This window comes from Anopheles gambiae, chromosome 2 (genome assembly GCF_943734735.2).
Source record: "Anopheles gambiae chromosome 2, idAnoGambNW_F1_1, whole genome shotgun sequence".
Classification (NCBI taxonomy): Eukaryota; Metazoa; Arthropoda; class Insecta; order Diptera; family Culicidae; genus Anopheles; species Anopheles gambiae.
Window position 1 is genome coordinate 106,565,181 of NC_064601.1, and position 14,544 is coordinate 106,579,724.

The 14,544-nt window shown below is 47.8% G+C and overlaps 1 protein-coding gene across 8 annotated transcripts in view; it reads right to left on the reverse strand.

Annotated features, from left to right (window-relative positions):
- Window positions 1-14,544, reverse strand: part of LOC1270308 (uncharacterized) — a 120,833-nt gene that overhangs the window by 15,008 nt on the left and 91,281 nt on the right. For all 8 annotated transcript variants that reach the window (XM_061643672.1, XM_061643673.1, XM_061643675.1 and 5 more), the window contains one exon: window positions 9,935-10,047. In XM_061643672.1, coding sequence (XP_061499656.1) covers window positions 9,935-10,047 — 113 coding nt within the window. The remainder of the gene's footprint in view (window positions 1-9,934; window positions 10,048-14,544) is intronic.

The window sequence follows — 14,544 nt, forward strand, 5'->3', positions numbered from 1 at the left end:
CAAATTATCAAGTTATTGAACTTTTTTGAATAAAAAATAATTGAAAATATCCCATGGAACTGTTTTTTTTTATTATTTTTTAAAACTTTTTTTACATTTTTCTTAAAAATAGGAGTGAAAAATGAAAAATAATGCCCACCCGAGCAGACATCATCATCATGCTCCTTTTCTTTTCCATTTGTCGAACGCGAATTTTCACCGAAATCTTTCTGCCTGGTGGTACCGTTTTCTCGTGCGCTTTTCATTTCTCTCGCATCTTTTACGCAAAGAAGGCAACAACAACAAAAAAAACACACACATTTAAGGGGATACTCTACACGCGCAAAATAAATACCTCTCTCTGTTTTTGTTTGCTCGCACACGCACACACACAGAGGCAGTTTTTCCTCAAAGCCAGAACGAGAGAGAGAGAGAGAGAGAAAGTAAAAGCGATATTTATACAGAGAGCACACCGGGGAGGCCCTGTGAGATTGAGATTTGCCATGGCGACGCACAAGTCGGCGCATCCTCTCGGGCGGTGCCGAGCGAGAGCAAAACGGCAAGCGAAGCGCTGGCAGCGAGGACGAGAGATAGAGGAAATTTTCCTCTATGAGCGTGTGTGTGTGTGTGTGTGGGTGTTGTGAGGGTTTTTTACTTGCTGTTCAAATCCGCAGGATGGCCCTTTTCCGCACCTTCATTCACGAACACACAGATGCTTCCAGGAGCTATCGCGATGAGGAGACGATGATGAGAATTTGTACAAGGATGTGTGTGTGCGTTTTTATTGTACATGTGGTTGTGAAATGGTAGCAACTTCGGCTCCACGCCAAGGAAGTGTGGGAAAGCGGTAAGACAGGCACGGCGGCGAGCAACGCATTACCGTCTTTCCGAGCGGCCACACAGTTTTGATGGATTATTACGTAAACGGCAGAGGACAGGTGACAACTCCGAGCCTCGGGGTTGGTTGATTGGTGAATGTAGCGATGTTCAACGCTGGTGTGTGGGACGAATAAATGTAAGGATTTTTATGGCAAAAATTCTTACTAAAAGCATCATGCAAAATGCTGCAAAACGAAATTTCATATATTTCATGTGAGATAGTTCTTTTTCTCGGAAGGTTTCATGAAACTGCTAGTGGAAAGCATTTGAAAATTGGACAAGAGCGAGAAAGGGGGACACCTCCCAAAGAAACTCCCAAACGTTTTTTTATTGGGACCGCTTCACCCAACCCAATTCCACTCTTGCCCTTGAGCGGTAGCGTAGTAGGAGTAGCAGCACCGTCGCTCTTTCTCTTACTCTTCCCACACAAACACACACATATACACTAACACAAGCACGGGCAGGATGAAAAGGGCGCGCCTGGTTTTTGTGCCCGGGACGGGGACCCGGGACCGAACCCACACCGTTTGCCACCGTTTTTTTTTCTACGGGCAGGCGTGAGAGCAAGATTTAGCCAGTCAAAACGCATGACGAATGGGGCCGCGTTGATAGTCTCCTCTTCATCTCTTATCACTGCCATCGGAAGAAGCTGATTTTTCAGCTGATGGTTGTATCGGCATACATGCATTCAGAATCACCAATCATGCTCTCGCGCAAGGGCAGAAAACGTGCTTTACAAGCACTAGAGCGCAATGAAGCGCGTGGAGCGCACGGACAAACTAATCGCACTCGTACCTGGCAAAGCAAGGAGCTTTTCGGGAGCTTTCAGGGGGGAACACGGTAGAGTAATTCATCGAAGCCACCTTCGTTTTGTTCCGTTATTTCGATTTTTCTTTTTAAAAACTTAAACCACTTTTATACTACACCAGGCGTCTCCATTGCTTTGTAGTAAATTAGTAGAAATTGTTGGAAGGAAGTGTTTCCCCGGCCGTCGCGTGCAAAATGCTGAAGAAGACAAGACACATATGTTATAGCTTTCCCTTCTTTAAAAAGGAAATAAATTATTTGGTGTAATTGCGTGTGCCAAATCGTTCGCTTCAACAATAAGCTTTAATTGTTTCAAGAAATAAACGGTTTGCGGTGGTCTTATGCGTGGAATATCTATCAACTGTGGAGCCTGCTTTGCATAATGGCATAACAAACGCAGACCTATTTAATATAGTGCACATTTCAATTGTGCATATATAACGGATTCGCACACCGCCCGGGGAACAGCATTCGCATCGACCGCCGACTCTACTATCATCTGTGCTCGTGATTTTCTGCTTCCAATATAGTGTCACCGATTGGGTGAAGCAAGAGGATGGAAAGAGAGAGAGAGAGAACAAGGGAATGTTGTTGTATCGATCAGCGAGCTTCATGTTCAGATAATGATGGCGGCATGGAGGATAAAGTAGTAGGCATGCGGGTGGAAGGCGACATTCACGTGTATCATTTGTATTAGTTGCACTGCTGTGTTGAGGTGCGTTTGTATGTGTTCATAGGACCCGGCATGCCGGTGTCCGGTGTCATTGCGAGCAAATGCTGGGGGGGGAAGGAAGATGAGAACAACCGTGTTTCGTTCATTCATCCCACCATTCATTCATTTGTTCGCCTATTGATTTGTGTGTGGATACACACAGATGGGTAATGGGTAACAACAGGGTGGGAGGAGGGTGCAGGTATTACCGCGACAACTTCAGCATTCCCCTTTCGCTCAAATTGGCCACTCTATCACTGTAAGGACAATACGAGGCGTAGGCTTTCGATGTATCGATCGATCGATGCACTAAAAAGAGAAAAGCTTCTTTAGTCTGTATTCTCGGCACGCTGACGTTTCATATCGGAACTGATGGAAATGTCACAACTTAATGAGAGCAGAAAAAGCTCATATTGAAATGAAAATATAGTTTGAAAATTTAAACTAATCGTAAAACCATTTAAAGTGTCCCAAAATGCAATGTTACTGCAACTCAAATGCTCGATGGTGCTTGTTCAGTCTTCTAATATACACGGTTAATTTATAATTGATTATAGCCACCATTTCCTTTTTGGGCCCGAGACACGGGGTGGTGACAAGACAAAAACGTAGAACATACAGGAAGCCATACTGGAAGAAAGTTCGTTCCACAGGCGGGATATAAAAACACAGCTAATGACCAATTCTCTATTTGTTCAATTGCTGAACACACCTTCCCGCCGTTTGTGGGAGGAAGAAGGAAAACCAAATGCAAAACCGGGTGGTGGAAGCTTCCGGATGTCTGCACTATTTCCGTTCCCGGTAAGATGTCTCCTCTTGCTTGTCTTGGCGCTGCACCTTCTACAAGCGAGCGTCAGTGCACTTAGACACTGCTGGAGACACTTGGTGGACAAACCCCGACCGGTCCATAAAGAAATAGCTGTACTTCTGAGGGTTGTTTTTTTGTTTTAAATGTCGCGTGCGGTAGGTGTCACAATCAATTAGGCTCTTGGCGGGAGTGACATGGAAGGAGCGCGCAAAACGAACGCCACACTATTCCATTGCCGGCGACACCGGATGCTCGCAGCGTCGGTTTCTCGGTCGTTGGTGCTAAATCGGAAGTCAACGCTGACGCCGGACACGTTGGAGGGTGGGCGTGTTAGCGGCGGTGGTAAATGAAGCAAATCTAATCGCAGTAATGGACACCGGACCACCCGACTGCTTCGGCACGATCAGTGAGTGAGTGAGTGAGTGAGTGAGCGGTGGTGGTGGGGATATTTAAAAGAAGCAATGAAAAATAGATTTTACTATCGGTGACGAATCGCGTTCGTTGTTCTGCTGGATGCTCTGGTGCACCACCAACCAATGCATACAAGAGACACCCATAAACACAGAGAGAGAAGGAAAAAGAGAGTGAGAGAGATAAATACTTTGTTGCAAATCTAATGAAGTGCGATGTGTGTGCTTACCCAAAGTGTATTCGCGGACATCGATCCCAGGGCAACAACAGCAGCACACACACACTCACAAAGGGTTTAATGTATAAAACAAAAGCCAACATGATCCACCGGACATGGTACTTCCGCCTAAATTGCGCTTTATACTTTCGCCCCTTCTCTCGTTAGTTATTTTGCGCTCTCTCTCTCGTTCTTTCCGCCGAGACCAGCAAGCAACGACGTCATCCCGTCCTCGAAAAAACCCACACGGGACGGAAATGCGATAGAAGTGGACTCTCTTCCTCTCTTCAATTTCTCTTCACTTGTCTCTTTATGCTTGCTCTCTACATCTCTCTGCGCGCCCGGTCTCTGCACAGAATAAATGATACACACACAGCATTTTGGAGACTCGCATCGACTCGCCGCTTGCGGTAAAACCCTGCTCTGCCGGAAGTGAGTTGATTGACAGTTTGGGCTTGGAAAAATAATAAAAAAAGCAGTGAGATGTGAGGGCACAAGAATGGAGGCAGCAACAAAAACAAACAAACAAAAAAGCAAACCCAGGCACACATGTGCTTTATTTTCCGGTTTGCGTTTAAAGAGCCTCTTCTTTGGAGTGACACAAAACGGTAAAAATGCAACCAAAAAAAAAAAACATTAGAAAGAAACAAGATTGCAGTTGGTTCGGGGATCTTCTTTGTGTACGTTACCCAAACCCCATTATTCATTGTGGGAAAGCTGGTGTTTTTGGGATGATCGGTTCTACATTTTACTGACCTGTGGAAGAGACGGAGAGAGAAAGAGACCAAAGTAACGGGATTATTAAATGATTGATTAAATGCAAAGTGTAAGAACGGGGTAATTTGCAATGGTATGAAATCTAAATCCATTTCTGTTTAAATGTATGCGCTCTCAAACTGTTAACCCTTGCGCTCTGTCGATCATCGTAATTAAGCGCTGCTGGACATTAACCGCCCCCCCCCCCCCCCCCCCCCCCCCCCCGGCGGCAGTACACACTTTGTCCTTCCGTCTTCCCCGCGTGCTTTAGCCATGACATCACAAAAGGCGGAAGGAAGGAAGTTTCAATTTATCACACACTCACGCCAACAACTCTTCTGTGCGCGTTCGCCGAACGATGCCAAAACGACGCGCACTTGCTTGCTTGCTTGCTTGCGTGTGCAGAAAACAGAACCCAAAATAGGAATTGCCATTAGGAACGGAGCGCGAAACCCGTCGCCGCCACCATCGTGTGTGGTGATGTCGCAGGTCTCAAACGAGCGGAAGTACGTCCGGACGTACGTTTAAGTGTTGGCTTCCGTTGGTGCAGTGGTAGTTGATGTCGCTAAGACACACACGCTTTGGCGGGCTAAATTCTTGTATGTTTTATTGCTAAAATCACTTTGCTATTGAGAGAAATAAAGCGAAAACAAAACTAGCAACAAACCTTACAGAATTTGGTTTGTATCCTGTCCTTTCGCTAACTTCGTTACCACGGCTCCCCCATTGCGATGGGTAGTTTCCTGTTTCGAGGACCAGCTTAAGGGACGTTAAGGGTTCGTTCAAAGGAGGATCTATTTTTAGACAGTGTCTCACGCCACAGTATTCCCTGTGTTCCCTGTCCCCACAAGAAACAGAAATTTAATTTATAACCCATAACAGAGAGATAGGGGGAGGGGGGGGGGGGGAGCGGTTTGGCGACAGTAGCAGCACTACCCATCTATCGCTTTTGCATGTTTGGGCCCTGGAAATCGTTTGGCGCTATTCCTAAGAGCCATCCACATAACCCAAAAATAGGATATCCTTCTCCGTTTGATAGCGCATCGATCGGTACACAGCACCATTCGCGCCATCCATCCTGCTTCCTGTGAATTTTGGAAGCTTTGGGGAAGGGGAAAAGATGTATACAAAAAAAAAGATAAAATAAGCAAAATTACGTTACGGTCAATGAAGATGCCTATTTTGCTCCAAGGCAGTTATCAAAAATAGAACACCTCCTTCCATCGACAGAGCATCTCAGAGGCTGTTGCACAGACCTAATTAACCGGCGTGACGTATGCTAACCAGGCACACATTGGTGTGTGCTATTTTCCACTACGCAAGCTATATTTCGTTTAATTATGGTAAGAGATATTTTTATCGCTTTTTTCAAACCACATTGACTAGCGAAAGTTCTGCCTGGAGTGTGACAATGCAATCCAATTGGAATCTAGTAGAACAGAATACAGAACATGTCGGGAGCATTGCATACATTTAGGCGGATTATTCTGTGCGATGTTAAGATATTACGGGTGCGACGATTAGGGCGGCACGCATAAAACAATTATATTACAGCTCGAGCCGAATTGGGAATATTGTGCTGCTCATCTATGCACCTACCCCCCCGCCTTCCTCTTCTATCTCTCATATCATCTAAAACAGAAACGTCTTGGAGACGGTGAAAGATTTATCTCATGGGGTGTGCTTCTAATGCCTAAGTAAATCCTCCAAGAACACACACCAGGGGGAAAAAAAACCTGGGGCCGTCCAGTAAAGACGACAACGACTGCTGCTGCGTCACTTCCCGTCACTGCTGGTGATAGAAATATGCTACAGCATATTTCTTCCTCACAAGGGGATGGCTGCGCTGGGGTGTGCCAGAGTAGGCGCAGTAGAGTCATCGGGGGCCATCATTCTGTTTTTAGCCAGGAAAAGATGGATTGCTTCCTTCCGCTCGCCCTGTTTAGGTTGTTTGCCGTGATTCCTTGTAATGATCGTTCCCTTTTATTTCTGTCTCTCTCTCTCTCCCTCCGTGCTCCCAGTAATTACAACCGCACACCACACACAAGGTCCCTCTTTGCTTTCCTCGCTGCTGCTCTTCATTTACTCGGTTGTCGTAAATAACAACAACAAAACATCCTAAGATTCGATCGAAATTCTAGGTTATATATTCTTAACACACGACGACGATGACGGGTGGGGGGGGAGATCACCAACGAGCTGACAACCAACTTTCCAATCAATTCCCATGCTTAGGGTGTACGGGTCGACCAAGAAATCGAAAAAATGACCGTTTTCGTTTTGTCTCCAAAAAAAAATGCTGTTGTTACAAGCTTTTTTCTTCCTGCACCGGGATTTAGCTCCAGGATGAGCCCAAGGAAAGCACAAAAAAGAACGAAAACATAAATGTATCGCAACAAACAACAACAAGAAAGGAGGGCGCACATGTTTCGGGGAAGATTCCGGAAGGGAGCAGAACAGACAAGCTAGAAGGAAAAGAAGTGCGAGAGGTCCCTGTGCTATCTTTAGAATTGGGCCTCAACACCAAGAAGGGCATAATAGGGCAGAAGCAGAGCATCATCATATCTAGCGAGGGGACCGGATGTTGAAGATACGGAACCATCGTTCGAACACACCGGGGAAGAAGGGAAGATACACACACACAATAGTGGAATGAAACCAAAAACATATGCACGTTGCGTGCGCTGCATGTGTGCTCTTCACTCACGTCGGTGCCTGAGATCCATGGTGCCACACCACCACCACCACCACTGTACACACCTTTTCCCTCCGATTGCAGTCTTGAAAGAAACAGTCTCAAAGACCCTCTTCTCTCGCGGGCCCTGTCATCGTCGTCGTCGTCGTCCGCCAGACAGGAAGTTACGGCCTGGGGAGTCTCAAATTACCCTTCGGCGGCAATCATGCTCATCCCGCGCGCGCCCGGCGGATCAAATGCGATCCACCCCGCTCTCTTACAGCGCGCTTCGAGTAGGATCGCGATCGTGAAGCGCATCATGCAATTCTTACACGGGTCAAAAGGGGGCAGAAGCAGAGCAGGGTGCGCGCCGGTGGCGGTTGCACTCGGCTAAAAGGAAAATACATTGCAACCGAAAATAGAACACCCTCCGCCAGGCCAGCCAGCGCGCGCAGCACAACACACTCCGAGCGCGCACTTTTCCCGAAACAGCAACCAGCATCAACGCGCGCGCCCGAGAAAAGATTCTTTCCCCACCTCCACTCTACTACCCATCCACCCCGTCAACCACTTTTTCTTGGAGAGTGTGTTCTTGTGTCATTCACTGGCTGGTGCGGCTGTTGCGTGCGAGTCAGTCTGCGGGGAATTCCGGAATGGGGCGGCAGCAGAGTTTTGGGGACCCTCCCCTTACTGTCTGTCTGCTTGGGGCCTGTGTCCCTCTCTGCTGGGGGTCGCGCTTTGGCGCATCCTATACGCCCCCCGTCTTCAAGAAGCTGACATGGCGTAACATGAGTGCGCGGCGTTGGGGGTCCCCCCCCCCCCCCCCCCTTCGGATGTGTTAGACCGACCACGCAGCCACACGCCGTTCTATTTTGGAGACAGTATGTTTCGTGTGTGTTTTCTATCTGGTCTTCTTTACCTAAGGCCAAAGGGGAGAGGCAAAAGCAAAAGCAAAAAAAGGAAGTAAGAGATCGTAATAGTAAACACAAAGAGGGAAGATGAGAGTCTGCTTTCTCCTTCCGTCGCGTGGCGTCGGCGGCGTTGCGAAGGTTTTTGGAATTCGCTACAAAGATGCACCCGCCCGTCCGCTCGCATAAATGCAATTCCTTGGAACGTGCCTTGCCGACGGTCGATTGGATCTATTTTAAGCGGTAAATTAAAATATCCATCCGCCGCCATCTCCCACACAGTGTCTGTTTTGCTCTGGCCACGTCTGCTGTGAGGTTTGTGTCTGTGGGTTGGAAGTTACATGCAGCTCTACCGGCAACTGGCGCTAGCTAATAACCTACCCAGGCACTGCCAAGATGTAATAAGGGAGGAGGGGCCGTTTGAAAAGCCGTTAAATAAGGTCTATTTTCAGAGTGTAACGAACAATTTAGATATTATTCTTGGAATTTTTGACAATTGACACGATATTTTGGCTTGAAGACCCCTAATTTTTGGAGCATCAGTTTTTATATTTTTTTTGCAAATTTAGCAGGAATTAATCAAGAATTTTGTATCATCCCTAAAAGCAGGCTAATGTTATAACTGTTTGATGTGTAAAAAATGCAGCTCTAGCACTAATATATGTCCTCCTTTCATCAATCTCTGTCTAGAACCTTCTCAAAAAAAAGCAAAACAAAACGACTGCCAATATCTCCACTGTTTCAAGTCAGCAATCATCAAGTAAACATCAATTGCACGCACACATGATGCTGGCCCGCACAGCCCCACGACGACGCACAAGAGAGCTTGTCTTTTTGTTAGGTCTGCGTGTTTCGGCGCCTGTTTTGTGTTCGTTCAATGACCCAACGAGGACGGCAAAACAGGGACCCGCGCGCAAACGATTTCGCAGATGGAACAGAACAGAACTTAAAAAAAAAAAACACCACACCCGGAATAAGAACGATGAAGGCAGAGCAACAATCAACGAAGGCGAGCGTAAACAATCGAGAGGAAGAGATAGAGAGAGAGAAGAGCAGAGAGCTCCTATACATGGCGCGCCGCCACACAGCGTGGACGACGGCGATGACGACGAACGCGCAAAAGTGCAATAACAAAACAAATGCAATTTTGTTAGTGTGCGCCCCTCACTCCATTTGCAACCCCCTCCTCTCCGCTATCCATCCTGTATCGCTCACCAAAACACAGTTTGTTTTCATGTTCAATTTTACAGCCCTTGTTGCGGGGTGAAGAATAGAGAGCGAGAAGGAGAAGAATGGCGCGATGAGCAACCCCGCGCGGCCGTGGCAAAAATAATCGTCTGCGGCTGCAGCAAGCGCCCGTTCTGTTATCAAATCAAAACAAAGCCGTCCGTCGTCGGGTCGGGTCCGGTGATGGTGGCTCCTTGCTCCTTCGGGGGATGTTGCTTCGCCTTTTTGCAGCCACCAGTGCGCGCCTCTCTTGTGCAAGTGGTTAATTTTAGAGTCCGTAAAATGCATTACCGCCAAAGCAGCAGGCAAATGGAAAGCGGAAAGGTTCCGATAATAATAGCAGGGTTTGTTGCGCGCTAACGTGCGATAAGGCCCTGCTGCTGTGGTGCAACAGTATACACCAAAAAAGGAGGACGTAGATGTGTGCAAGTAGGCGGGAGAGAAGGACATAAATCAGACCAGTGACTTCTTCAATGATTGCCTAAATCCTGAGCATTGGTTTCAGATCTTGAGCATAGTTTTAATCAATGGTTTGTATTCAGTACTGTGATCTTACCTGGATCGGTGGAGATGATGTCTAGCGTGCCCAGAATCTCCTTGTAGTCTCGGCACAGTACCTGCGGTGACTGTGTGTTGATGATGTGCTCCAGTACACGCGGATAGCAATCTCTGCAAAGACATAGGGTAGGATAAAGGAAGAATAATGGTTAGTTGAGAGGTTCTAGAGTCTCGAGATGTATAGGGCATTCAATTTAGGGCATAACTTTGTTGGATCAATTTGTATCTTCTGCAATATTCTTGCACTTAAACAATTCTCCTGACAGGACATAAGCCTTCAAAAACTGGATTCAGCGTGCCCTGCGGGGATGTTTTGCAGTCCCCACCGCAAGCCGGAAAACAAGCTTCATAACAAGTAACGCCGAGACCACACCGCGATCGCTAGCTTCAAAGCCCCAGCCCGATCCAACTTCCAACTGGAAGAACTGGGTTCGGAGCCCAAGCCAACAACAGCAACAACAAAAAAGGCCCCCCAAAGAAGAGAAAAGATCCCGCGTAGGAATCCACCTCAAAAAAGCCGGTTCTCTTCGTGCAGCAGTCGGGCGGGACACATCACTCCCAGCGCGTTTGTCCGGTTCTCTTTGGAGCCTCACCGGTCATCTCCCTGCATCCCTTCCTCACGCACTGTGTGCTTGTAAAATATGCATACACAAATCTAACTGTAAAATGCCGCCCTGCCATCGCGGCCATCGGGGCTGTGGAATGTGGCAAGTGTTTTATTGGCATACCATCACTTACCAACTGTGCTTCCTTTATGCTCTCTTCCCCCCCCACCCCCCCCCCCCCCGGCAATCCTCCTATCAACGTATGACAATTTGGCATTCGCCACCACACACACTAACACTCTCTTTCTCTCTCCTTCTGCTGCCGTAACGTCGCAACGCCACGGAGTATGGCATATCCCTACTATTCCTTCGCTTTGCTTTCTTCCGATTCGAAAAGATGTTGATTTCTAGTCGGGGTTTTTTTTGAACTTTTTATTTCTCTCTCTCTTATTTTATCTACGAACCATGTTTCCTTTTCTGCGCCGCGGCTGCTTCCTCCCTTCCAATTCCTGCCACCAGCCCGAGCCCCAACAAGCCAAGGAGACATTCCATTCCATCATCACAACCGAGTGGCCGTTAGGTGACATAAATACCTTCGAGCGAGCAGAAAGACGGGGAAGATTTGTCGATTTGTGCGAAAAGAGCACTAGCATCATTTCCATGCCCAAAGCGTACAAACAAACGTGCGCGCGCGCGAGATAAATGGAAAGAAAAGCTGGCAGCAGCAAAAAGACTTGCAAAAGACGGGTATTTCAAAAGACGCAAAACTTTAAAAAAAGGAAGCATGTTATAAGAAAATGTAGAAGAGCAACAACACATCAAGAGTAGCAGCAAGAGTATAGAACAGTAGAAATGATCGAAAAAAAGGAGTTATGCAAAGAAAAAACGGGAGAGAAAACAACAGCCACAACAAAAGAAGAAATAAAAGCCAATGAAAATATGCTTCTGCTGTTGCTGCTGCGAGATAGACTGCCCGAGGGAAGGACAGGACACATTCCAAGGTAGCGGGGCCGGGGGCGCGGTGATGCCGCCCGAACGAAGAAAGCAAGCAAGCGAAGGCTTCAAACGAAGGGAATCCCAAAGAGATGGAAACAAGATGAACCTCACATACACACACACACACAAACACAGGGAAGAAGAAGAATTGGTATGAACGAACTAGCTTTGTTGTGAGCGTCTCCCGCTCCCCGCCCCCCACCATTTGATATCACGACGACGGAGACTCCTTCTTTTCCACAGCCCATGACCATAAGCGATCGTACAAAAAAACGGGCTGGAGGGAGGACGCGAAACGGGAGGACACAACTCCCGAGCTCCCGGGGGCCGCCGCAGACAGAACGGAACGCGGTGTTACGAGTTTTTTGTTTTCGCCCTTTTCCCCCACAGCTCGCCGTAACAGGCTCTTCTTCCCCATGTACGTATCACACACTCCATCATCACCATCATCATCAGCATCTTTCGGTCCTTCGGCCAATTGATTTTTGCCCAACAATTTTTTGTTGTTTTTTGTTGAAGGGGTTTTGGTGAGAGAGGCTGGACAACAAGCAGCCTTTCTTCAAATGTAAATCTCCCCAACGCACGCATCTTACGAAGCCCAAGACGGACGAAGACGACGGCCATCGAGTTTCTGGTTTGCTTCTGTTGCTTTCCCACATCTGGGTGCACACTTCATCTCTCCCAAAACTTCAACAAACCACCCCATGCCCCTTCGTGGGGATGCCATGGTCCTTTTTCCCCTACTCTTCCTCTCTCTAAATGTAAATGGAAGGAAGAGATCCCTTTGATTTCGCTTACGTTTGAACGGCGGCGGCAAATGATCGTCGTATCGCGGCGGACGAGAGATCGCGCGAAATAAGAGGGGGAGAAGAAGCGATCGGGAAAGTTAAGGTATGTGAAGGACCCAGAGCACAACCCACCACCCAGTACAATTGGAGGGGTGTAGCAACGGGGAGAGGAGGGAGGTAAGTTGCGTTGAGGAGTCAGACTTTCTTTCTGTCCCGCGGGGCTTGGCTTGCCCATAAACCCATCGTTAACTCCGGCCACGAGGCTGATGGAGTAAGGGTGGGGTGGGATGGGTGGGATTGGGGCGAGGGGAATTGTTTTCGTTCCGTTCCGGGAGTACGGCGAGAGGCGGAGGGCTGGTTTTTGTTTGTCTGCCTTCCCACTGCCTTCCTTATGACTCCGATACACACACACACACACACAGAGAGAAGACCTATAACGACGACACCCCGGGTATGCCGGCCGGCCGGCATACATGCTCTGCGTGCGTGTGTGTGTGTGCCACATGCACGCACTCTCCTTTATGCACGCTCGTTCGCTATCGATCAACAGACACACTGGTTCACTTGTCGGTCATTGACATCCGACCAGTCCCCCCCCACGCCACAACCCAAAACACCGCCGCCTGCTCCCTCTCTGGAGGGGGTGCGGTGTGGTGTGTAGCCAAGCTTACAGCGGTCGATCGATTTGTTTGCTCCACAGAGACCTCCCCGGTTGTGTTTTCGTGCAAGCGTTTGTGTTTTGTGGCAAAGAATGTATTACCAATAACAAAAAAAAACCCACTTCCCCTTCAATATTCCTCCTCCATGTTATGCCCCACACACAGACACACACAGAGCAACAAGGTAACTACGGCATTGGCCGATCTTTTGTATCGGAAGTTGGAAGCAGTTAGGCAGAGCGCTTTGGAGCAATTTAATTCCTCGCTAGACTATTCGCGGAGAAGAACCACCACAAACCACACACAAACAGTGATAATTGTTGTTCCCCTGGGTGGAGGAAGAAGGAGGAGAAGGTTGAGGTACAAACATTTCTGGCATGCAAAACAATCTTCTCCATACTCTCTTTGCTCCAACCGGGCTTGGGCGCGTGTTCCTCTACACACCACGGCTTCCTTGGAATGTGTACACACGCACACCTTTCCCGAACGCCACCGCCAAACCCGTTATATCCCACGAGGAGTCCTCCCGCCGACTAGCATATTTCCACGCGTCTTTTCTCCTTTTGCTGGCTCCGTTCATTCCAATGTGTTCTGATCCCCTGTGTGCTGATCGTAGGCTCGCTTTTATGCAGGAATGTGGGGCTTTGGGGGGGTGTGTTTGGTCAAGTAGTACGGTTAGAATTACCGATCCAGCCGTGTAGCGCCTGGGTAGCACCGGTTCGCAAGGCGAGATCATCAAGATCGTCTCTTACTGAGTTGGAGCAGTCGTGCCAAATCATATTCTGCGCCAAATTCCTTGACGTTTTCAATGATATTATCAAAAGTTTGGCTCCTTTTCATGCCGAAATATGGTATTTCAACAAAATAATTTTCTTTGGAGAAACGTCTTCAAAACTCTCAATTCTTCTGCAACTGGACAACTTCATTTAACGATTTGGATCAATGTATCCCTTTGGCAATTGGCTACTATTCCCTATAACGTGCGCCCCTTAAACCAGACCAAAGCTTCATACTCCTCAGTACTCCTCACACAAGAAGTGAATGGCGCGCGATCGCACCACTGGTAAGAAGATGTGTGTGTGTGTGTGTGTAAGGTAAAACTCCGTAGAAATGGGAGCCACAAAACACAAGCCTACCCCAGCGGCGAAGCAGACCTAAAAGAAGAGCTCCAAAAACCCTTCGGAGGCCACATTCCAATGGAAAGAGTGTGCAGAGGAGCGAGGGACCCGTACACCAGCGAGGCCGGCAGCAGGCTGTGTTCTTCCCTCCCCAATGCTTTTCCCTCCACTTATAGGAAGGGAGTTGGACACAGTGCTGGCACATGAAAAGTGCAGAGTTTTCTTCTTGTTTGGGCTGGCTTGGACAGATTCCTGGTAACTGAGCAGGGGAAGAAGCCAGTACACACTCCGATGGAGTACGATGCCCTCGGGGGGTATGGGGTTAAAAATATGCCGCTGTCGTCGTTCGAGTGGTGAATATGATATGAATGCCAGGCGTGTTTATGTTTTCGTTGTTTCTTTTTTTTTATATTAAAACGATGAGACGGGCGGGAAAGGGAAGTTCAAGCTTAATGAACAATTTTTTACCATAGTTAAATAGAACGAATTGCAAAAACAATAA